This window comes from Mizuhopecten yessoensis, unplaced genomic scaffold (assembly GCF_002113885.1).
Source record: "Mizuhopecten yessoensis strain PY_sf001 unplaced genomic scaffold, ASM211388v2 scaffold11069, whole genome shotgun sequence".
Lineage (NCBI taxonomy): Eukaryota > Metazoa > Mollusca > Bivalvia > Pectinida > Pectinidae > Mizuhopecten > Mizuhopecten yessoensis.
The window spans coordinates 1,106,975-1,133,023 of NW_018408864.1; the positions used below are offsets into that span (position 1 = coordinate 1,106,975).

The 26,049-nt window shown below is 39.0% G+C and overlaps 1 protein-coding gene across 1 annotated transcript; it reads left to right on the top strand.

Moving 5' to 3' along the window:
* The first annotated feature begins 1,057 nt into the window (after positions 1-1,057).
* On the top strand, positions 1,058-25,538 carry LOC110465294 (peroxidase-like protein 3). The gene is made up of 11 exons (XM_021521004.1): positions 1,058-1,085; positions 1,508-1,568; positions 1,890-2,002; positions 2,371-2,472; positions 3,212-3,307; positions 13,463-13,763; positions 17,283-17,450; positions 18,233-18,445; positions 20,342-20,508; positions 20,861-20,957; positions 24,389-25,538. Exons 1-11 carry the CDS (start codon positions 1,058-1,060, stop codon positions 24,453-24,455), a joined length of 1,413 nt encoding a protein of 470 aa, XP_021376679.1. The 3' UTR covers positions 24,456-25,538.
* Positions 25,539-26,049: the final 511 nt, after the last annotated feature.

Here is a 26,049-nt window from a genome sequence, read left to right on the forward strand (position 1 = left end):
TTATGAAATAATCAACGTATGTGCGTATATTATGGTGGAATATATATATAACGATGGTGAGAAATATTGGAGAAAATTATTTTAAACAGTTGATTATTTTTCCAACATTTTCGAATCCCGAATTATATATTGCACCTCAATATACAAACAGATGTTGTTTATATCCATTGTAACAATTTAAAGGGAACATGTCTTGTCTACCTCAGTGTCTGTACACCTACCATATGCAAGGTGTCCTAGATAATCTTATTATTCAAATAGGCTATTCTTTTGCGCGCGCTAACATTTGTCACGTGATGTCAATATGTCTCCATTTAACAACACGGTGAGCGTTTTTTTTTTATCATTTGTGAACATGTGGGTAGTTGTCCTATTTTGTCTATTTATTCTGGATGTATTTGGGAACGATTTTTCATTTTCACAAACGATCAATAATAAACACTGACGTCATGCGTTATGCCAGATGTTTATTTCAATCAATCATATCCACTAATCAATTGACATCGGTCATCAACACATGAAATCAGCATTTGACAGATTTACAAACTCCATTTCAAGTCATCATCGCGGTCAGTTCACCGGATAACTCTGGTCATGAGCTTGAAAGGTGTGAAATAAATCTAGAGGCTAGGCTAAATATATCATTTTTGACCGCTACCAAATCTTTATATACACACAAAATTAAATGCGGGTACCATCATTCGATAAATGAAACCAGTCCCACCACTCGTTTGTTTACCGGTACATTTAATTGCAGGGGCAGTTTTTGGAAGAGCGTTGGTCTGTTGGAAAATAATACATGTTTGCGCATGGTCTATCGTCCATGGTTATTAACCAATGAAAAGTGGCTTTAAACATGTGGTAGAGTTCTCGATAACATATCCACTCTTATGTCGTACGACATGTTCTTAACCATGGTGTCGTTATATAACGGTCATGGATGAATGCTAGGAGTGATGACGTAGTGTTGTATACCTATTCTAATTACAGTTATACGATCGAATGTATGATATGGGGAATGCCGCCTTAGAATCCAATTTTCAGGGAATAAACCGGAATGAATATTGTTCAAGCCGTTAACAAAAGTACGGCTATATATATATCTTTGTTTACAATATAAACATATTATGGAGAAAGGAAGTTTGAACTCAGATTTTGTAGCAGATCTAACAAAGGATATTGCTTAAAAAGGATATTTCCTTTTTACCGGAACCGATAAGTAATATTCGATTTGCTTGTTAAAGTTTGAATATTCATTTGTAAATCAGAAGAAAACATTTCACATGATAATGCACTAAAATCAGGATTGATAACTGGAGTTAAATGCAGGTAATCAGCAAAACACCTTTCCACAGGAAAATAAAATATACAGTAGCTCACACACCAGTACTAAGCTATAGAGTTGGTGATCTGTGCTGGCCTTTTATATTAAGACAAGCACTGATAGAAATGTTTATTGTTTGATGTGTTGGGAAAACACTTAAACATGTTTATGAACTACTTGCAGGTCTTCATGAGTCAATTACTGGCTGTTGCGCAATAACAGACGAGCTCATTCGTAATGAAAGGTGTGTTTGTATTGCTGTTACAGTAATATCCAATATAATCTGAATTTTACAATTGTCAAAAAACTCGTGAAAATGTAAGGTTGACAAGGAACGTGAATTTTATTTTGACTTTATCTAGAAAACAATTCAATGCTATGGTGATTTGGTAAAAATAAAATAAAATATATTATTTTATTTTTATCATAAAAAGTAATAAGAAATGTTTACCATTTTATTAATTTTTTTTTTCTTTTCTAAAATCAAATTAAGTGCACACAATATATAAATACGCATTCAACTGTTCTAACTGTTGATGACTAACATACATGATTTGTTTGTCAGGATACAGTGCAATACTATTGAAATCGACCCAGCTACCGACCCTGACTACTCCCACACATGTATGGGCCTGCGGAGATCACTACCTGCAAGGGGAGAACACATTTGTGAAGCAGGTATGTCTATTTGTGATTATTTGTGCTCGTGATATTTTACTGGAAATCTAGACGATGTTTGAAATAATGGCCAATCATTAGGCATAGCCTAGCGGGCTTCAAGGGATATGTATGTTACCGATGTGTGTTCATACAAGCATGAAATTGAAACAAAATGATATTCAATCCTTATGTTTGGAACGGAATAAAATTACTGTATTTAACAGTGCATTTTGACGTTACAACAGAAATGACATCATAAAGTGAATATTGACCCGCTATTAATAGAAACACCGATTCATTATCACAAATCACCAATTTCTTCGTGATTATAACCTAAACAATGATGATTTAGGAATATTTGGTTATAATCAAAGCTTCTTTTCCAGGCGTCCGGGAGCAGCTGAATGATATCACTTCTTACGTTGACGGTTCACAGATTTATGGTTCTACAGAAGAAGTAGCAAAGAGTCTACGTACATTTAAGAACGGTTAGATTGCATTATATCTTTCAAACACACGATTGATTGTGAATGCAGGGTTGGTATTGAAATACAAATCTATAGTAACGAGGAACTTGAACAACCATATTTTCCTTCTTTTATGAGTTTCATATATATATATATATATATAAACATATGTGTTTTATTTGTCCATGAATTATTTAGATTGACATATCTATTCAACTTAATTTGAATTTTATAATTTCATTAACGAAATATCAGGAATAGGATATTTGATAAAAAGGTAAATGTACGACATGTGATATCTTCACATTTGGAAATATCCCTTTTAATATTGTCCAACCGTATGTAATTTCTATGCACTGCGTTTTCAGTTTCAAGTTCAGATGAAGAGCTAACAGATGTTTTGGTATACCTTTGCATCACACATTATAATATTTACATAACTACATGTACACAATTTATATATATATATATTTTAGAAATCTTAATAGATAATACCACCAAACGGCAGAATTGTTTTGAGTGACCCATTCAAAATGGTGCTCTGCTTTGTTGTCAAGCGTAACGCCATGTAACTTGACTATAACTATAAAGCTGCTGATTCCCGCTCTTTTTAACTGCAGCAGTAAATGCGTCCTGTTACTTAGAAAGTGTTATACTTAGAACATTTAATGGTTTTCTGGTATTCAACTCAAAACCATTCAATATCAAAATATTGAATAACATCATATCATTGTTTCTTTCATATTAAACTCTATTACAGGCAAACTACTTGTGGCAGACAGTGACTTACTTCCTAAGAACAGCGATACTGCATGTGTATTGGATGACCCGGATAAGAATCATTGCTTTTTAGCAGGTTTGTATCATATGGGTGTATCACGTTTGTCGTATTGTGGATATAGCTGAACACATTTCGAGAGATATGTTTTCTCACTAAATCTAAAAAAATATCGAGTGAAAATTTCTTTATATCACGAAAAGTTTCGTTTAATGGTTTCCCATTATGAAGCGTGGTGGTCTAAGATAAGGTAAATGAGTATCAATCGTGACGAGGACTGTTTTACAAATCCTTCAAACTGACTCTATGGTCAGAAATGGTGCAAAATTATTCAATGCCATAATACAGTACCTTTCCAAGATAAATTTGAGCCAAATTAAGCTCTGACTTGTTCGAAGACCTACCTATATATGTTTGATGACCGACTTGACCATGTTTGATGACCAACCTGACCATGTTTGAAGACCGACCTGAACATGTTTGATGACCGACCGGACCATGTTTGATAACGGACCTGACCATGTTTGATCACCGACTTGACCATGTTTGATGACAGACCTGACAATGTTTGATAACCGACCTGACAATGTTTGATAACCGACCTGACCGTGTTTGATGTCAGACCTCACCATGTTTGATGTCAGGCCTGACCATGTTTGATGCCCGACCTGGCAATGTTTAATGTCAGACCTGACCAAGTTTGATGACCGACCTGACCGTGTTTGATGACCGACCTGAAAGCTCTGACTTGTTCGAAGACCTACCTATATATATTTGATGACCGACTTGACCATGTTTGATGACAGACCTGACAATGTTTGATAACCGACCTGACCAGGTTTGATAACCCACATGACCATGTTGGCCATGTTTGATGACTGATGTCAGACCTGACCGTGTTTGATGACCGACCTGACAATTTTTGATGACCAACCTGAACATGTTTGAAGACCGACCGAAATATGTTTGATAACCGACCCGACCATGTTTGATAACCAACATGATCATTTTTGATGTCAGACCTGAGCTTGCTTGATGCCCTATGTAGCCATGTTTGAAAAACGACCTGACAATGTTTGATAACCGACCTGGCAATGTTTAATGTATATGTTTGATGACCGACCTGAAAGCTCTGACTTGTTCGAAGACCTCCCTATATATGTTTGATGACCGAGTTGACCATGTTTGACGACCAACCTGACCATGTTTGATCACCGGCCTGACCATGTTTGATGCCCGACCTGGCAATGTTTAATGTATATGTTTGATGACCGAGTTGACCATGTTTGACGACCAACCTGACCATGTTTGATCACCGGCCTGACCATGTTTGATAACCAACATGATCATTTTTGATGTCAGACCTGAACATGTTTGATGTAAAATCTGACCATATTTGATGTCCACCCTGACAATGTTTAATGTCCAGGCTGACCATGTTTGAAGACCGACCGAAATATGTTTGATAACCGACCTGGCAATGTTTAATGTCAGACCTGACCAAGTTTGATGACCGACCTGACAATTTTTGATGACCAACCTGACCCTGTTTGAAGACCGACCTGAACATGTTTGATAACCGACCTGGCAATGTTTAATGTCAGACCTGACCAAGTTTGATGACCGACCTGACCACGTTTGATGTCAGACCTGAACATGTTTGATGACCGAGCTGACCATGTTTGATGTAAAATCTGACCATGTTTGATGACAGACCTGACAATGTTTGATGTCAGACCTCACCATGTTTGATGACCGACTTGTCCATGTTTGATGACCGAACTAACCATGTTTGATGTCCGACCTGGCAATGTTTAATGTCAGACCTGACCAAGTTTGATGACCGACCTGACCACGTTTGATGTCAGACCTGAACATGTTTGATGTAAAATCAAACCATGTTTGATGTCCGACCTGGCAATGTTTAATGTCCTTGCTGATCATGTTTGATAACCGACATTACCATGTTGGCCATGTTTGATGACCGACCGGACCATGTTTGATAACAGACCTGACAATGTTTGATAACCGACCTGAACATGTTTGATAACAGACCCGACCATGTTTGATAACCAACATGATCATTTTTGATGTCAGACCTGAACATGTTTGATGTAAAATCTGACCATGTTTGATGTCCGACCTGGCAATGTTTAATGTCAGACCTGACCAAGTTTGATGACCGACCTGAAAGCTCTGACTTGTTCGAAGACCTCCCTATATATGTTTGATGACCGACCGGACCATGTTTGATAACAGACCCGACCATGTTTGATAACCAACATGATCATTTTTGATGTCAGACCTGAGCTTGCTTGATGCCCTATGTAGCCATGTTTGAAAAACGACCTGACAATGTTTGATAACCGACCCGCCCATGTTTGATGTCAGACTTGACCATGTTTGATAACCAACATGATCATTTTTGATGTCAGACCTGAACATGTTTGATGTAAAATCAAACCATGTTTGATGTCCGACCTGGCAATGTTTAATGTCAGACCTGACCAAGTTTGATGACCGACCTGACAATTTTTGATGACCAACCTGAACATGTTTGAAGACCGACCGAAATATGTTTGATAACCGACCTGGCAATGTTTAATGTATATGTTTGATGACCGACCTGACCATGCTTGATGTCAGACCTGACTATGTTTGATGACCGACTTGATCATGTTTGATGACCAACCTGACCCTGTTTGAAGACCGACCTGACCATGTGTGATAACCGACATGACCATGTTGGCCATGTTTGATGACGAACCATGTTTGATAACCGACCTGGCAATGTTTAATGTCAGACCTGACCAAGTTTGATGACCGACCTGACAATGTTTGATAACCGACCTAACCATGTATGATCAACGACCTGACCATGTTTGGTAACCGACATGACCATGCTTGAAGACCGACCTCACCATGTTTGATGACCGACATGACAATGTTTGATGACCGACATGACAATGTTTGATGACCGACATGATCATGTTTGATGTTAGACCTGTCCATGTTTGATAACCGACCTAACCATGTATGATCAACGACCTGACCATGTTTGATATACAGTACCTTTCCAAGATAAATTTGAGCCAAATTAAGCTCTGACTTGTTCGAAGACCTCCCTATATATGTTTGATGACCGACCTGACCACGTTTGATGTCAGACCTGGATAACCGACCTGACCAGGTTTGATAACCCACATGACCATGTTGGCCATGTTTGATGACCGACCGGACCATGTTTGATAACGGACCTGACCATGTTTGAGAACCGACATGATCATGTATGATGTTAGACCTGACCATGTTTGGTAACCGACATGACCATGCTTGAAGACCGACCTCACCATGTTTGATGTCAGATCTGACCATTTTTGATGACCGATCTGACCATGTTTGATGTCAGTCCTGACCATGTTTGATCACCGGCCTGACCATGTTTGATAACCTACATGATCATGTTTGATGTCAGACTTGACCATGTTTGATGTCAAATCTAACCATGTTTGATGCCCGACCTGGCAATGTTTAATGTATATGTTTGATGACCGAGTTGACCATGTTTGACGACCAACCTGACCATGTTTGATATACAGTACCTTTCCAAGATAAATTTGAGCCAAATTAAGCTCTGACTTGTTCGAAGACCTCCCTATATATGTTTGATGACCGACTTGATCATGTTTGATGACCAACCTGAACATGTTTGAAGACCGACCGAAATATGTTTGATAACCGACCTGGCAATGTTTAATGTCCTTGCTGATCATGTTTGATAACCGACATTACCATGTTGGCCATGTTTGATGACCGAACTAACCATGTTTGATGTCCGACCTGGTCATGTTTCATAACCGTCCCGACCATGTTTGATGTCCGACCTGACCATGGTAGATGTCCGACCTGGCCATGTTTGATAACCGACATTACCATGTTGGCCATGTTTGATGACTGATGTCAGACCTGACCGTGTTTGATGTCAGACCTGAACATGTTTGATGTAAAATCTGACCATATTTGATGTCCACCCTGACAATGTTTAATGTCCAGGCTGACCATGTTTGAAGACCGCCCTGACCATGTTTGATGCCCGACCTGGCAATGTTTGATGTCGGCCTTACCATGTTTGAAGACCGCCCTGACCATGTTTGATGACAGACCTGACAATGTTTGATGACCGACATGACCATGTTTGAAGACCGTCCTGACCATTTTTGATAACCGACATGACAATGTTTGATGACCGACCTGACCACGTTTGATGTCAGACCTGACTATGTTTGATCACCGACCTGAACATGTTTGATAACCGACCTGGCAATGTTTAATGTCAGACCTGACCAAGTTTGATGACCGACCTGACAATTTTTGATGACCAACCTGACCATGTTTGATATACAGTACCTTTCCAAGATAAATTTGAGCCAAATTAAGCTCTGACTTGTTCGAAGACCTACCTATATATGTTTGATGACCGACCGGACCATGTTTGATAACGGACCTGACCATGTTTGAAGACCGTCCTGACCATGTTTGATCACCGACTTGACCATGTTTGATGACAGACCTGACCATGTTTGGTAACCGACATGACCATGTTTGAAGACCGTCCTGACCATGTTTGATCACCGACTTGACCATGTTTGATGACAGACCTGACAATGTTTGATGACCGACCTAACCATGTTTGATGTCCGACCTGGTCATGTTTGATAACCGACCCGACCATGTTTGATGTCAGACCTGACCATGTTTGATGACCGACCTGACCATGTTTGATGTCAGACCTGACCATGTTTGATGACCGACCTGACCATGTTTGATGTCAGACCTGATCATGTCGATCTGACCATGTTTGATAACCGACCTGACAATGTTTGATGACCGACCTGACCATGTTTGATGTCGGACCTGACCATGTTTGATGTCAGACCTGACCATGTTTGATCACAGACCTGACCATGTTTGTTGTCAGACCTGACCATGTTTAGTGTCCGACTTGACCATGTTTGATGTCCGACCTGGCCATGTTTGATGACCGACCTGACCATGTTTGATAACCGACCTGACCATGTTTGATGTAAAATCTAACCATGTTTGATGTCCGACCTGGCAATGTTTAATGTCCTTGCTGATCATGTTTGATAACCGACCTGACCATGTTTGATGACCGACCTAACCATGTTTGATGACCGACCTGACCATGTTTGATAACCGACCTGGCCATGTTTGATGACCGACCTGACCATGTTTGATAACCGACCTGGCCATGTTTGATGACCGACCTAACCATGTTTGATGACCGACCTGACCATGTTTGATGTCAGATCTGACCAGGTTTTTGAGGACCGACCTGACCATGTTTGATGTCGGACCTGACCATGTTTGATGTCAGACCTGACCATGTTTGATTTCCGACCTGACCATGTTTGATAACCGACATGACCATGTTTGAAGACCGACGGAAATATGTTTGATAACCGACCTGATCATGTTTGATGTCTACCCTAACCATGTTTGACGACCAACCTGACCTTGCTTGATGTCCTATGTAGCCATGTTTGAAAAACGACCTGACAATGTTTGAAAAAAGACCTGACCATGTTTGATGTAAAATCTAACCATGTTTGATGTCCGACCTGGCAATGTTTAATGTCCTTGCTGATCATGTTTGATAACCGACCTGACCATGTTTGATGTAAAATCTAACCATGTTTGATGTCCGACCTGGCAATGTTTAATGTCCTTGCTGATCACGTTTGATAACCGACCTAACCATGTATGATCACCGACCTGACCATGTTTGATGTAAAATCTAACCATGTTTGATAACTGATCTGACCATTGTAATGTCCGACCTAACCATGTTTGATGTCCGACCTGGTCATGTTTGATAACCGACCCGACCATGTTTGATGTCAGACCTGACCATGTTTGATCACCGACCTGACCATGTTTGATGTCAGATCTGACCATGTTTTTGATGACCGACCTGACCATGTTTGATGTCGGACCTGACCATGTTTGATGTCAGACCTGCCCATGTTTGATCACAGACCTGACCATGTTTGTTGTCAGACCTGACCATGTTTAGTGTCCGACTTGACCATGTTTGATGTCCGACCTGGCAATGTTTGATGACCGACCTGACCATGTTTGATGTCGGACCTGACCATGTTTGATGTCAGACCTGCCCATGTTTGATCACAGACCTGACCATGTTTGTTGTCAGACCTGACCTTGTTTAGTGTCCGACTTGACCATGGTTGATGTCCGACCTGGCCATGTTTGATGACGAACCATGTTTGATAACCGACCTGACCATGTTTGATGTAAAATCTAACCATGTTTGATGTCCGACCTGGCAATGTTTAATGTCCTTGCTGATCATGTTTGATAACCGACCTGACCATGTTTGATGACCGACCTAACCATGTTTGATGACCGACCTGACCATGTTTGATGTCAGACCTGATCATGTTTGATAACCGATCTGACCATGTTTGATAACCGACCTGACAATGTTTGATGACCGACCTGGCCATGTTTGATGTCAGACCTGACCATGTTTGATGTCCGACCTGGCCATGTTTGATGACGAACCATGTTTGATAACCGACCTGACCATGTTTGATGACCGACCTAACCATGTTTGATGTCAGACCTGACCATGTTTGATCACAGCCCTGACCATGTTTGTTGTCAGACCTGACCATGTTTAGTGACCGACTTGACCATGTTTGATGTCCGACCTGGCCATGTTTGATGACCGACCTAACCATGTTTGATGACCGACCTGACCATGTTTGATGTCAGATCTGACCATGTTTGATGACCGACCTGACCATGTTTGATGTCAGATCTGACCAGGTTTTTGAGGACCGACCTGACCATGTTTGATGTCGGACCTGACCACGTTTGATGTCAGACCTGACCATGTTTGATCACAGCCCTGACCATGTTTGTTGTCAGACCTGACCATGTTTAGTGTCCGTCTTGACCATGTTTGATGTCCGACCTGGCCATGTTTGATGACCGACCTAACCATGTTTGATGACCGACCTGACCATGTTTGATGTCAGACCTGACCATGTTTGATTTCCGACCTGACCATGTTTGATAACCGACATGACCATGTTTGAAGACCGACTGAAATATGTTTGATAACCGACCTGATCATGTTTGATGTCAAACCTGACCATGGGTGATCACAGACCTGACCATGTCTGTTGTCAGACCTGACCATGGTTAGGGTCCGGCTTGACCATGTTTGATGTCCGACCTGACAATGTTTAGTGTCCCACCTGACCATGTTTGATGTACGACCTGACCATGTTTGATGAACGACCTGATCATGTTTGATGTCTACCCTAACCATGTTTGACGACCAACCTGACCTTGCTTGCTGTCCTATGTAGCCATGTTTGAAAAACGCCCTGACAATGTTTGAAAAAAGACCTGACCATGTTTGATGACCGTCCTATCCATGTTTGATGACTGACATGACCATGTTTGATGTCAGATCTGACCATGTTTTTGATGACCGACCTGACCTTGTTTGCTCCCAGACCTGACCATGTTTGATGTCTATCCTAACCATGTTTGACGACCAACCTGACCTTGCTTGATGTCCTATGAAGCCATGTTTGAAAAACGACCTGACAATGTTTGAAAATAGACCTGACCATGTTTGATGTAAGGCCTGACCATGTTTGATGTAAAATCTAACCATGTTTGATGTCCGACCTGACAATGTTTAGTGTCCCACCTGACCATGTTTGATGTAAGGCCTGACCATGTTTGATGTAAGACCTGACCATGTTTGATCACAGACCTGACCATGTTTGGTGTCAGACCTGACCATGTTTAGTGTCCGCCCTGACCATGTTTGATAACTGATCTGACCATTGTAATGTCCGACCTAACCATGTTTGAAGACCGACTGAAATATGTTTGATAACCGACCTGGCCATGTTTGATGACCGACCTTAACATGTTTGATGTCAGACCTAACCATGTTTGATCACCGACATGACCATGTTTGATAACCGGCCTGGCCATGTTTGATGTCAGACCTGGCCATGTTTGATGACCCACATGACCATGTTTGATGACCGACCTGACGATGTTTGATGTCAGACCTGACAATGTTTAGTGTCCCACCTGACCATGTTTGATGTAAGGCCTGACCATGTTTGATGTCCGACCTGGCAATGTTTAATGTCCTTGCTGATCATGTTTGATAACCATGTGATCACTTGAAGTATCCAGCTAGTAGTCCTGACCATGTTTGATCACAGACCTGACCATGTCTGTTGTCAGACCTGACCATGTTTAGTGTCCGCCCTGACCATGTTTGATGACGGACCTGACCATGTTTGATTTACGACCTGACAATGTTTGATGTCAGACCTGATCATGTTTGATGTCAAACCTGACCATGTTTGATTACCGCCCTGACCATGTTTGATGACGGACCTGACCATGTTTGATGGCCGACCTGACCATGTTTGATATCAGACCTGACAATGTTTGATGACCGACCTGACGATGTTTGATGTCAGACCTGACAATGTTTAGTGTCCCACCTGACCATGTTTGATGTCCGACCTGGCCATGTTTGATTTCCGACCTGTCCATGTTTGATAACCGACAGGACCATGTTTGAAGACCGACGGAAATATGTTTGATAACCGACCTGACAATGTTTGATGTCAAACCTGACCATGTTTGATCACAGACCTGACCATGTTTGTTGTCAGACCTGACCATGTTTAGTGTCCGACCTGACCATGTTTGATGTCCGACCTGGCCATGTTTGATAACCGACCTGACCATGTTTGATAACCGACCTGACCATGTTTGATGACCGACCTGACCATGTTTGATGTCAGATCTGACCATGTTTGATGACCGACCTGACCATGTTTGATGTCAGACCTGACCATGTTTGATTTCCGACCTGACCATGTTTGATAACCGACATGACCATGTTTGAAGACCGACTGAAATATGTTTGATAACCGACCTGATCATGTTTGATGTCTACCCTAACCATGTTTGACGACCAACCTGAGCTTGCTTGATGTCCTATGTAGCCATGTTTGATAAACGACCTGACAATGTTTGAAAAAAGACCTGACCATGTTTGATGTAAAATCTAACCATGTTTGATGTCCGACCTGGCAATGTTTAATGTCCTTGCTGATCATGTTTGATAACCGACCTAACCATGTATGATCACCGACCTGACCATGTTTGATGTAAAATCTAACCATGTTTGATAACTGATCTGACCATTGTAATGTCCGACCTAACCATGTTTGATGTCCGACCTGGTCATGTTTGATAACCGACCCGACCATGTTTGATGTCAGACCTGACCATGTTTGATGACCGACCTGACCATGTTTGATGTCAGACCTGACCATGTTTGATGACCGACCTATCCATGTTTGATGACCGACATGACCATGTTTGATGACCGACCTGACCATGTTTGATTACCGACCTGGCCATGTTTGATGACCGACATGACCATGTTTGATGACCGACCTGACCATGTTTGATAACCGACCTGGCCATGTTTGATGACCGACCTAACCATGTTTGATGACCGACCTGACCATGTTTGATAACCGACCTGACCATGTTTGGTGTCCGACCTGAACATGTTTGATAACCGACCTGACAATGTTTGATGTCAAACCTGATCATGTTTGATAACCATGTGATCACTTGAAGTATCCAGCTAGTATCTGCTTGGAAAATGCACTGAGATTGTTTCGAGGTAGAAAAGTAATTAAAGAATGGAGGAATAATAAAATGATGTCTCCCTTGCTTCTAGAGACTCAATAAGCCTTTAATCACAGTGTACCTGGAGATGATATAACCAAAAGCCTTTCAATAGTTATTGAGTTATTTTGTGTATTTGAACTTTTCGTTCTCATAACGCTGACGGTAGTAACAAGGTTAGATAACATAAGTAAATAATCATTTTAAGTACATATAATTTTGTTTATCTCACAATTTCAAACATGTTAATGTAATTCATTATTACGACAAGAATGTATATCAATCTAATTTGAGCCGATTTTAAACAACGGGAAAGAAATGAAATTTTGAGACTGAGCAGGGAATATAAAATCTTATTATTGAAGATTAAATAAAGGAGTTGATTGGAAAAGTATTGTCAACTTTGTGACGTAATGTTGTTTTAACGTATTTCAGGTGACGTCAGAGTGAACGAGAATCCTCAGCTCATGGCTTTACATACGGCATTTGTACGCTACCACAACGCCCTGTGTGATAGGCTAGTATTTCAGGGACTTTCAATAGATGAAGACATATACCAAATAGCTAGGAAAATTATTGGGGCAATTCTGCAGAATACCCTCTACGGACAATGGCTACCTAGCGTCATCGGCGCAGATTTGATGGATAAAGAAGGATTAACAGTTGGATCTACGTTCAACTATAACGACACAATCGACGCAACTATCTTGAACGCTTTCGCTGGGGCAGCCTTTAGGTAAACACTCTTACATCTCAGAATAACTTTGTGTTGGCATGGAACTTTCGCATCATTGTCTGCTATTTACTCAGTCGGGTAGCGCAGTGGATAGCGCACTCGTCCGTCACCAAGACGGCCTCGAATCGACACCCAAATCTGACATGAGAAATGTGTCATCTCCAGCCCGATCATGTGATGTGAACACGGAAATTCCGGTTTCCTCCCATATTAAAGACGCCCTGTCCATTTCATTCTGGGGGACAAAAGTGACCAACATTAACTCGAACACAAACTTGTTTTATACTTTGAGAATAGGCCAGTCGTTTTTTAAACTTTGCAATATGTTTAACAGGAATGTTGTCCGAGTATGAAGTAAAACTGAAAACACTGAATACATGCAAACTTATCCTACACTATCAAACGTTATTAAACTGTAAGCCATGTTCCCCTATCTAACACTAGTTATCCTGATAAAGCTGTAAGCCGTGTTACCCTATCCCACACTAGCTATCCTGATAAAGCTGTTAGCCGTGTTACCCTATCCCACACTAGTTATCCTGATAAAGCTGTTAGCCGTGTTACCCTATCCCACACTAGTTATCCTGATAAAGCTGTAAGCCGTGTTACCCTATCCCACACTAGTTATCCTGATAAAGCTGTAAGCCGTGTTACCCTATCCCACACTAGTTATCCTGATAAAGCTGTAAGCCGTGTTACCCTATCCCACACTAGTTATCCTGATAAAGCTGTAAGCCGTGTTACCCTATCCCACACTAGTTATCCTGATAAAGCTGTAAGCCGTGTTACCCTATCCCACACTAGTTATCCTGATAAAGCTGTAAGCCGTGTTACCCTATCCCACACTAGTTATCCTGATAAAGCTGTAAGCCGTGTTACCCTATCCCACACTAGTTATCCTGATAAAGCTGTAAGCCGTGTTACCCTATCCCACACTAGTTATCCTGATAAAGCTGTAAGCCGTGTTACCCTATCCCACACTAGTTATCCTGATAAAGCTGTAAGCCGTGTTACCCTATCCCACACTAGTTATCCTGATAAAGCTGTAAGCCGTGTTACCCTATCCCACACTAGTTATCCTGATAAAGCTGTAAGCCGTGTTACCCTATCCCACACTAGTTATCCTGATAAAGCTGTAAGCCGTGTTACCCTATCCCACACTAGTTATCCTGATAAAGCTGTAAGCCGTGTTACCCTATCCCACACTAGTTATCCTGATAAAGCTGTAAGCCGTGTTACCCTATCCCACACTAGTTATCCTGATAAAGCTGTAAGCCGTGTTACCCTATCCCACACTAGTTATCCTGATAAAGCTGTAAGCCGTGTTACCCTATCCCACACTAGTTATCCTGATAAAGCTGTAAGCCGTGTTACCCTATCCCACACTAGTTATCCTGATAAAGCTGTAAGCCGTGTTACCCTATCCCACACTAGTTATCCTGATAAAGCTGTAAGCCGTGTTACCCTATCCCACACTAGTTATCCTGATAAAGCTGTAAGCCGTGTTACCCTATCCCACACTAGTTATCCTGATAAAGCTGTAAGCCGTGTTACCCTATCCCACACTAGTTATCCTGATAAAGCTGTAAGCCGTGTTACCCTATCCCACACTAGTTATCCTGATAAAGCTGTAAGCCGTGTTACCCTATCCCACACTAGTTATCCTGATAAAGCTGTAAGCCGTGTTACCCTATCCCACACTAGTTATCCTGATAAAGCTGTAAGCCGTGTTACCCTATCCCACACTAGTTATCCTGATAAAGCTGTAAGCCGTGTTACCCTATCCCACACTAGTTATCCTGATAAAGCTGTAAGCCGTGTTACCCTATCCCACACTAGTTATCCTGATAAAGCTGTAAGCCGTGTTACCCTATCCCACACTAGTTATCCTGATAAAGCTGTAAGCCGTGTTACCCTATCCCACACTAGTTATCCTGATAAAGCTGTAAGCCGTGTTACCCTATCCCACACTAGTTATCCTGATAAAGCTGTAAGCCGTGTTACCCTATCCCACACTAGTTATCCTGATAAAGCTGTAAGCCGTGTTACCCTATCCCACACTAGTTATCCTGATAAAGCTGTAAGCCGTGTTACCCTATCCCACACTAGTTATCCTGATAAAGCTGTAAGCCGTGTTACCCTATCCCACACTAGTTATCCTGATAAAGCTGTAAGCCGTGTTACCCTATCCCACACTAGTTATCCTGATAAAGCTGTAAGCCGTGTTACCCTATCCCACACTAGTTATCCTGATAAAGCTGTAAGCCGTGTTACCCTATCCCACACTAGTTATCCTGATAAAGCTGTAAGCCGTGTTACCCTATCCCACACTAGTTATCCTGATAAAGCTGTAAGCCGTGTTACCCTATCCCACACTAGTTATTCAGATTAAACTGTAAGCCATGTTCCCCTAATTTGCACTCGTTATTCTAATGAAGATGTAAGCCATGTTCCCCTATCCTACACTAGTTATCATGAATTGACAGTAAGCCATGTTACCTTATCCTACACTAGTTATTCAGATTAAACTGTAAAGCCATGTTTCCCTATTCTACACTAGTTATCATTATTTGACTGTAAGCCATGCTACCTTATCCTACACTAGTTATTCAGATTAAACAGTAAGCCATGTTTCCCTATCCTTAACCAGTTATACTAATGAAACTTTAAGTCATGGAACCTATCCTGTACTAGTTATCGTGATTGAACTGTAAGCATGAGCTAAATGATTTGATTAAACTGTCAGACAGCACAATGAAAAGGCCGTTGTTTAAAATCTGATTATCCCCCACTTTCACCGAAACGGGGGACATTAATTTAGGTTTGTCCGTCTGTCCGTCTGTCAGTCTGTCTGTCTGTCTGTCTGTCACGCTTCGTTTCCGTGCAATAACTGCAACAAATGTTAACCTATTTTCTTATAACTTAGTAACAGGGTTAAATGCCTTAAGTGCTCAACCAAGTTTGATGACCAGTTTCAGCGGACTTTATTTGGCAGAGTTATGGCCCCTTGAATAACGAAAAACGTCATTATATACCTACATGTTCAATACAAAATTTCTTTGAGTTTCAAGCTAATCATTATGTCTCAACAGCACGATACTCACATGTTTACACCTAACCTCAATAATGTTTACGTACAATATGTCCTGCAATCGGGGGATATAAATTCCACGAACCTGCTTGTTATCACATACGATACCTATTATCCCCAAGGTTTTTTTATCATCTTGTGATTAACGTTGCACACCGTCTCACTTGGGGTTCACGTCGTGCACAAAGCACATTGCGAAACTTTGTCCGATCCAACAACTACATTTAGAAATATTTCCAACTTTAAGCTATTCGTGGAATGCTTGGAAACTAACCATCGATTTCATTCTGAACGCTATCTTATATTGTTGTACCGTCACCATTGAGGTATCAAATTAGTTTATATTGATATCTTATATTTATGTTATATCATAACTTATATCTATGTTATATCATAACTTATATTCATGTTACATTTATAACTTACAGATACGGTCATACATTGGTCCATGGAACAATAACAACGGTTGATGACAATTTCGGGAGAAAAAATGAAGTACCTCTTAAAGACTCCTTTTTCAATACAAGTCTTGCTTTCAATAGTATTGCTGATATCGCGAGGACCATGTCCCTTTACCAGTGCAAAGTATCTGATGCGTAAGTTTTACTGTCTCATTAAGAATGTGTGTTACTGTTGTTAAATTGTGTAAAAAATAGAGAATCTTACATGAGTTTCCATAACACATTGGATTTATTGAATTAGTTCAATACTTTTATGTGATACGAGCCTTTAGTAATATCAAATTATTGCACGAAAAATAAATCAAATATGACAACGACACAGATGTAAGACTTATTATCACATAACATTCATGATTTGAAAAATAACTTTAAGCACAATTATGTGTTATCAGCTGACTCTTAAAACGTGTAAACCAAAGCACTCCGATCATAGTATTGTCGTTCCGAATATGTTCCAATCGCAGCACCTTAATGTTTTATTACATGTATGTAATACAATATTGTTAACATGGCCATATGGTATAGTTAAATGGGTCAGTAATGTGATAAACATATTTGTTGTTATGTTAATTCGAACGAGCTCCAGCCAACTACTGTCTTGAGTGGTTTTTTCCTGTATTCTCAAACACAAAGCGCATTATGTGAACATGTGCTACAGAAAATAGATGAAAAGAAATGGATACCTGTATCAATCCTTCAAAATGCATCAGATACAAGAGAATGACTGTAAACCTCGAACGGATTACTTTTCGAGTTAATGGAGACTCAACATTCGAATTATAATCAGTTGGAATCAACCGAGTGTTCAAGTTATCACAAGAAAACAAATGACATGCTCGTATCATAATAGGCAAAAGTCCGAGTTCAATTTAATCGTTTGTTTTATTTACTATATTCTCTCTCTCCCCCTGAAAAAGGTTTTTGGTAGACGATTTGAAAACACATCTTTTTGAAACGGCAACCTCCCATGGCATGGACCTCACTGCGTTAAACATACAAAGGGGTCGGGATCACGGACTTCCTGGCTATATTGCGTTCCGTGACTGGATTGGGTTGTCAGTGCCAAAGGACTTCAGTGAGCTATCGGATCACACGCTTGAAGCTCAAGCCAAACTAGCATCTGCGTATGCGTAAGTATATTTGATTTTCTTTCGAGTGAAGTCGCTGGCGGGTGACGACGCTCGGGATCAGTGTTTTCAAACGGTTTACCTGTGTTTCGAGGTTTAACCTCTAAATGATGACACTCAAATTACTTTGCACGACAAATGGGATTTGGGTGCACGGCGATATTCAAACCCCGAGAATATGTACTGAATACGAAACCGCGAAATATTGACCCCGCGAATATAAAGCGCTACAAAGTACATTATTTCGTATAATTATTTAACTTTAAACCCTTTTTACAATATTTAGTTAACTTTTCAAGCTAATAACAAGTGATGTTCCTGCAAGATATTTGGGGGAAGGGAGTTATTCTAACAGTGTATAGACAACATGATTTTAAATTTTCGGAGCAATCCGCTCCTTTATCGAGTCACAGAAACACACACAAAACAATTACATTACACAAAAAATAACATTAGAATTATAAAAGGATATAGGAAATAGTAAGCTACCTGTATCTGCCTCTGTTGAACAAAAGGCTCTTTCAAAACCTGCAACAAAACATTGTGCAAACTGTGTCCATACACACACTCCACGGATACATTTCAATGTAAAATGAATGGCAAAGTATATTACATATTACAAAACTGACAAGCATATCAGTTAATGTAGTATACCTTATTTCCTGCAAATAAAAGGTGATATACAATATGGGGGTGAACTCAACAAACAGCGCTGCTCCATTTAGCATAGCAAACCAGATTTCCTTGTGTCAAGGCACTTTAAGCTGTCTAACCACAGTTGGACATGGTTGCCATAGATCATTGTCCAATCTGAAATTAATCGAGATGGCGCTCGAGGGAATGGTACTGGTTTACCAACCTACAAACCCGCCCCCTCTAGGTATCAACGAATGTTAAGCACTTATTCTCCGTGTGTTTCCCTTTCCGATGGGTATTTGACAACCTGATTCACTAATTTTGGTCTGCTGACTCACACGATAGCTGTTACTTGCCAGTGTACGAGATTGACAGAATCTGTCAGATTTCGTGTACGAAATATCTGCATCTCGGTGTGTAATTTTGTCATTTACTTGTAATACTTCTTTTTCTCCCCCTCACTAAATTTTGATAATATATCGTTCGCAAAATCATATATTCATTATAAATTTACCTAACAAAAAGATGTTTCGGGAGTTTTCATCGAAAATGTTAACCACTTTTACGGACCTTCTCACAACATCATTCTTATGACCCAACGCTGTTATGCAAGCTCAAATGAACACAAATCAGATTATAACCGGAAAACTGGGCAGTCCACGTAAAAACAACACTTACATGTAAGTAGCGACAACATATTGATGTGTACACAGGAGGTGATTAATTGATTACCGTTTACTCCTACAAAAGTACAATATGATTTTCTTTCGAGTTAAGTCACTAGCGGATGACGACGGCTGGGATTAGTGTATTCAAATGGTTTACCTTTATTTCGAGGTTTACTCCTTAAATGATGACACTCAAACTACTTGCACGACACATGGGATTTGGGTGCACCGCGAAATTTAACTCCTGAGAATATGTACTGAATGCGAAACCGCGAAATATTGATCCCGCGAATTTAAAACGCCATACAGTAATTGTTTTGTGTGTTTCTGTGTCTCAATAAAGGAGTGGATTGCTCCAAAATTTTGAAATTATTTTCTCTACACTGTTATAATTAATTCCCTGCCCCATATACCAATTTTAAGTTATTCGTACCCTACAATCCTATGTTTGCAAGGATCCAGCGTTATTTGGTAAGTTACCATAGATATTACTTCTTTGACCCGTTTATAAAAAATGTGTAAGTAAACAGTGTAGAATATCACTTATTTATTTTGTAATCTCATAGAGATGACGTACACTGTTCATTGTTTGCAGTGATGTTAGAGACATTGACTTATTCCCTGGTGCCATGTTGGAAACGAACGTTGATGGTGCTCATATTGGTCCAACGTTTTCCGCTATATTGGCAGAACAGTTTAAACGTCTGAAGTTTGGGGATCGTTTCTATTTTGAAACCACCGGAGATCAAGGATTTCTTCCAGGTATATATTTTGATATCAGTATTTCTGACCTTCAAATCCCCTTTACTTTACTTTTTTTAAGTTTACTTTAATACCGATAACTACAAAATTGTGACATTGTAAAGGCTATGTAGCTTTTATTGTGTTATTTTATTTTTTATACAGTTACGTTTGACAAAACAAATGTAATACAAGAAACATTACTTTTCATGTATAATGATTTTTTCTTTTCATTCAAATTACAAAAGACGTTAATTCAGGAGATGAAGTAGGTTTCCCATCCCCAATTATTTGTACTATTACGCTATTTCCATCTCCTTTGTGTAATTTGATACGAACTTCCCATATTAAATTTTATCTCTGACAATTTCAGCTCAACTTGATAACATTAAGAAGGTGAGCTTTGCCAAGATCATGTGTGAAGCGTTCGGCCTAGAAGTTATCCAGGACAACGTGTTCAGCCTTCCTAAGTAAGTACTGACTGAATACAAACAACGTGTTCAGCCTTCCTAAGTAAGTACTGAGTGAATACAAACAACGTGTTCAGCCTTCCTAAGTAAGTACTGAGTGAATACAAACAACGTGTTCAGCCTTCCTAAGTAAGTACTGAGTGAATACAAACAACGTGTTCAGCCTTCCTAAGTAAGTACTGAGTGAATACAAACAACGTGTTCAGCCTTCCTAAGTAAGTACTGAGTGAATACAAACAACGTGTTCAGCCTTCCTAAGTAAGTACTGAGTGAATACAAACAACGTGTTCAGCCTTCCTAAGTAAGTACTGAGTGAATACAAACAACGTGTTCAGCCTTCCTAAGTAAGTACTGAGTGAATACAAACAACGTGTTCAGCCTTCCTAAGTAAGTACTGAGTGAATACAAACAACGTGTTCAGCCTTCCTAAGTAAGTACTGAGTGAATACAAACAACGTGTTCAGCCTTCCTAAGTAAGTACTGAGTGAATACAAACAACGTGTTCAGCCTTCCTAAGTAAGTACTGAGTGAATACAAACAACGTGTTCAGCCTTCCTAAGTAAGTACTGAGTGAATACAAACAACGTGTTCAGCCTTCCTAAGTAAGTACTGAGTGAATACAAACAACGTGTTCAGCCTTCCTAAGTAAGTACTGAGTGAATACAAACAACGTGTTCAGCCTTCCTAAGTAAGTACTGAGTGAATACAAACAACGTGTTCAGCCTTCCTAAGTAAGTACTGAGTGAATACAAACAACGTGTTCAGCCTTCCTAAGTAAGTACTGAGTGAATACAAACAACGTGTTCAGCCTTCCTAAGTAAGTACTGAGTGAATACAAACAACGTGTTCAGCCTTCCTAAGTAAGTACTGAGTGAATACAAACAACGTGTTCAGCCTTCCTAAGTAAGTACTGAGTGAATACAAACAACGTGTTCAGCCTTCCTAAGTAAGTACTGAGTGAATACAAACAACGTGTTCAGCCTTCCTAAGTAAGTACTGAGTGAATACAAACAACGTGTTCAGCCTTCCTAAGTAAGTACTGAGTGAATACAAACAACGTGTTCAGCCTTCCTAAGTAAGTACTGAGTGAATACAAACAACGTGTTCAGCCTTCCTAAGTAAGTACTGAGTGAATACAAACAACGTGTTCAGCCTTCCTAAGTAAGTACTGAGTGAATACAAACAACGTGTTCAGCCTTCCTAAGTAAGTACTGAGTGAATACAAACAACGTGTTCAGCCTTCCTAAGTAAGTACTGAGTGAATACAAACAACGTGTTCAGCCTTCCTAAGTAAGTACTGAGTGAATACAAACAACGTGTTCAGCCTTCCTAAGTAAGTACTGAGTGAATACAAACAACGTGTTCAGCCTTCCTAAGTAAGTACTGAGTGAATACAAACAACGTGTTCAGCCTTCCTAAGTAAGTACTGAGTGAATACAAACAACGTGTTCAGCCTTCCTAAGTAAGTACTGAGTGAATACAAACAACGTGTTCAGCCTTCCTAAGTAAGTACTGAGTGAATACAAACAACGTGTTCAGCCTTCCTAAGTAAGTACTGAGTGAATACAAACAACGTGTTCAGCCTTCCTAAGTAAGTACTGAGTGAATACAAACAACGTGTTCAGCCTTCCTAAGTAAGTACTGAGTGAATACAAACAACGTGTTCAGCCTTCCTAAGTAAGTACTGAGTGAATACAAACAACGTGTTCAGCCTTCCTAAGTAAGTACTGAGTGAATACAAACAACGTGTTCAGCCTTCCTAAGTAAGTACTGAGTGAATACAAACAACGTGTTCAGCCTTCCTAAGTAAGTACTGAGTGAATACAAACAACGTGTTCAGCCTTCCTAAGTAAGTACTGAGTGAATACAAACAACGTGTTCAGCCTTCCTAAGTAAGTACTGAGTGAATACAAACAACGTGTTCAGCCTTCCTAAGTAAGTACTGACTGAATACAAACAACGTGTTCAGCCTTCCTAAGTAAGTACTGACTGAATACAAACAACGTGTTCAGCCTTCCTAAGTAAGTACTGAGTTAATACAAACAACGTGTTCAGCCTTCCTAAGTAAGTACTGGGTGACTACAATTGTATTCAGGTTCCACTGCTCTAGTCAGAGCTTCCGTTTAAGAGTATTAAATATCTTGTGTTCCGTTGTGAAGTCTTCATACTCAAATGGGGACAATATTAATCCGTCTTTTCTGTAAGATTTTTCTGTCAGTTTTAACAGTTGTATACCTTTGTTATAGACCATTGTCTTGTCGTAACTTTAGATGAAGCGATATTTAATTAACCGGAAATATGTATTTGGTACACTTTTCCGCCCATTTTTCCCTTTTTAGTAGTTTTCATTCAACGGGAACATGAAACGTTTGATATTGTTTCACTTTAAATATAAAATAGTTTTGCTTTTTACGTTCCTAAGGTAGTTAAGATTTTTGATATAACTTTCTGTGAGAAACAGTAACTAAAAGGGGTAATTCCTTCTTATGGTCATAATAAGGCCGTGTATTGAACTGGGTCTAAATACATTTTTTTAGTTATGATTGACTAACGTATTTTTATTATGTTTATCTACGATATAGCCTTTTCGACAATCGAGCTACTTACTATGAACAGGTGGAAAAGTGATACAAAGCAATATTCATATAGTGCTACGATACTATCATATTTAAATTATTAATGTGTTTTTTTACTACAGAAAAATATGTGTCAGTTATATATACTGTTACGTATTTATGATAATAAAGTTGAATGGAAAATCTGCAATTTAGATACGTTAGGTTTATAATGATATTCATCAATAACGCTGAATAAGCAATAAAAGACATCAGGAATCGTGTTTATTTAAATTCAAACAAAGAAACATTACTAAGTGTGTGAAATGTACATAATGTGTCTAAATATTGCAACCATTGTTGTATAAAGAATATTTTGCCAACTGCAATGCCCCATTGAAAAAGCATTGACCATTTTGGCCATTTTTGGGTTCAAAAGTCATGAAAATTCAAACCTTCAAATAAATGTTTCTTTCTTTTATTTTTCATTAAAGAGACAGGGAATTGAATTTCACCCGAAGATTTTGAATTTTGATATATTTGGCGTCCATAAAAGCCAACCCATATAAAACCCTTCTATTAATATAAACACAGAAGTTGTTTATTGAATGTCATTTTCACCATATTACGTTCAATGTCACTATAGACAGTCATACATGTTATCTAATTATAAACAAGTAATGCATGTTTACATGTTGTCTGTAATGTCAGTATCAGGTTAGCATATATGTAATTAAATTAAAAACGAGTATGAAAGGTTTAATATTGCTTTCATAGTCATTATTATATAAGCGTAAATGTTATCTACTTAAAACCTAGTTATAAATTTGGTACAGGGTAGAAGACTTAACATGTTTGTTTACATATCTGTTACAGGGTAGAAGACTTGAAGAGATGTGATTCGTATACGGACATTGATGTCAGTCTATTCAAAGATATATAGACTCCATGACCTGGTAAAAATGGACAAAAGTCGACACAAATGAAAGTCTTGTATACTCGACAATTGCAGATATATCATTGACTAAAAAAAATAGAGGAATAGAAGCCGTAAATATCCAATTACTGTCCATAATAAGTACATGCTTTATAGTAAAACAAAAACGGTATATTATGATTAGAATATCATAAAAATGGTTTTTGAAGGCACACATTTTAATGTAAAATTTAGCGGGGGTAGACCGGAATTGGAACCCAGGACTCGAAATTGATATACTATCGTGCTAACCAACTGAATGACATTGTCAACGAAATCGTTCGCAGCTGTGCCTCAGATATATCCAAAACGACATTAAGAAGATGCTTCTGTCAATACGAAAACCTAAGGTGCATTGGGGCAGGCATTTTTAATAAATAATGGTTAGATTAAGGCTTATTGATGTAGATAGCATCACTTTCGTACTTTTACATTCTCTCCGTTTTTTTTTTATTTTTTTTTGTTTACTAATACAATTTACTATTAAGTCATATTTTTGCTATATATTAGATTTATTTTAAACAAGATTTTAGTCCCTACAATTGTATAGCAATATGCAACATACTATACGATATTGAATAGTGGCGTCTTTTAGAGCTATGTTTCGTACAAACACATAACCTTAGATCGCTTTTGATGTTTATTTCTGTGTTAAACTGATGTCATGGGTATCCGACACATTTTCCTTTTGTTCATGAATTGCTCCTTCTTCGCTTTATATTAACCATTTTAGAAAAAATGTTATGTTACCATTAATTAATGAAATATGTTCGTTCGGAATAAATTTAGAAATCCGCACGCCTTAACAAGCATATTGAACAGGATGTATAGAAGTATACCTGAATATTCTACATAAGAAATGCAATGTAGATTTAACCATTGGTGTTAATGGCGGTTACATGATCTGCTTTCTCATTTGCATCATGTTAAGAAGTTGGTTTTAGTGAAGTAATTTAACTTTAAGTCGTTGAAGCTGAAAAAAATAGAGAGCATACTTGCACTAACCTGTATATCATGTATGAACCTTGCTTATTTTGTTCAAAATATAAATAAAATTACATAGCATGCATATGAATGAGTCATTTATTTATTTATTGATATATTTTTAGGTATTTAAATATTTCAACAAACTTTTCCTGACATATAATTAAATGTATATAAGCATGTAAGTATCCCTTATCACACAGTAGAATATGTAACCCGTGAATAGACTCAACTTAAAGACTTTAAAATATTATCAAAAAACTTTTATATTTTTTCAAGAAACACATAAGTTACTACCGCATATCCATATAACCCTGTCTGCATGCTTGTGTCATTGTAATACACACAAAACGTTCTTGCTAATTTGATAATAATGATAATTATAATATCCAACATTTGATATAGCGACCTTTCTAGCTAGGATAAGCCACTCTAATGTGCTTTACAGTACATAGGTATAAAATGTATACAATCAATTGATGGTTCCGTCTAAATCCCCTCGGGTTAGTTGTATAGCTAGATAATATGTGGAACGTTTACTGGTAAACTGCATGGTAGTGTAAAATGACTGACAATT

What these genes read in the sequence shown, in the direction of transcription:
- LOC110465294 (XM_021521004.1), top strand. Translation starts at nt 1,058, where the DNA reads ATGAATATTGTTCAAGCCGTTAACAAAA. An exon ending in GAGCTCATTCGTAATGAAAG is followed by an intron (nt 1,569 to 1,889) that starts GTGTGTTTGTAT and finishes TTTGTTTGTCAG; the next exon opens with GATACAGTGCAATACTATTG. An exon ending in AACGTGTTCAGCCTTCCTAA is followed by an intron (nt 20,958 to 24,388) that starts GTAAGTACTGAC and finishes TATCTGTTACAG; the next exon opens with GGTAGAAGACTTGAAGAGAT.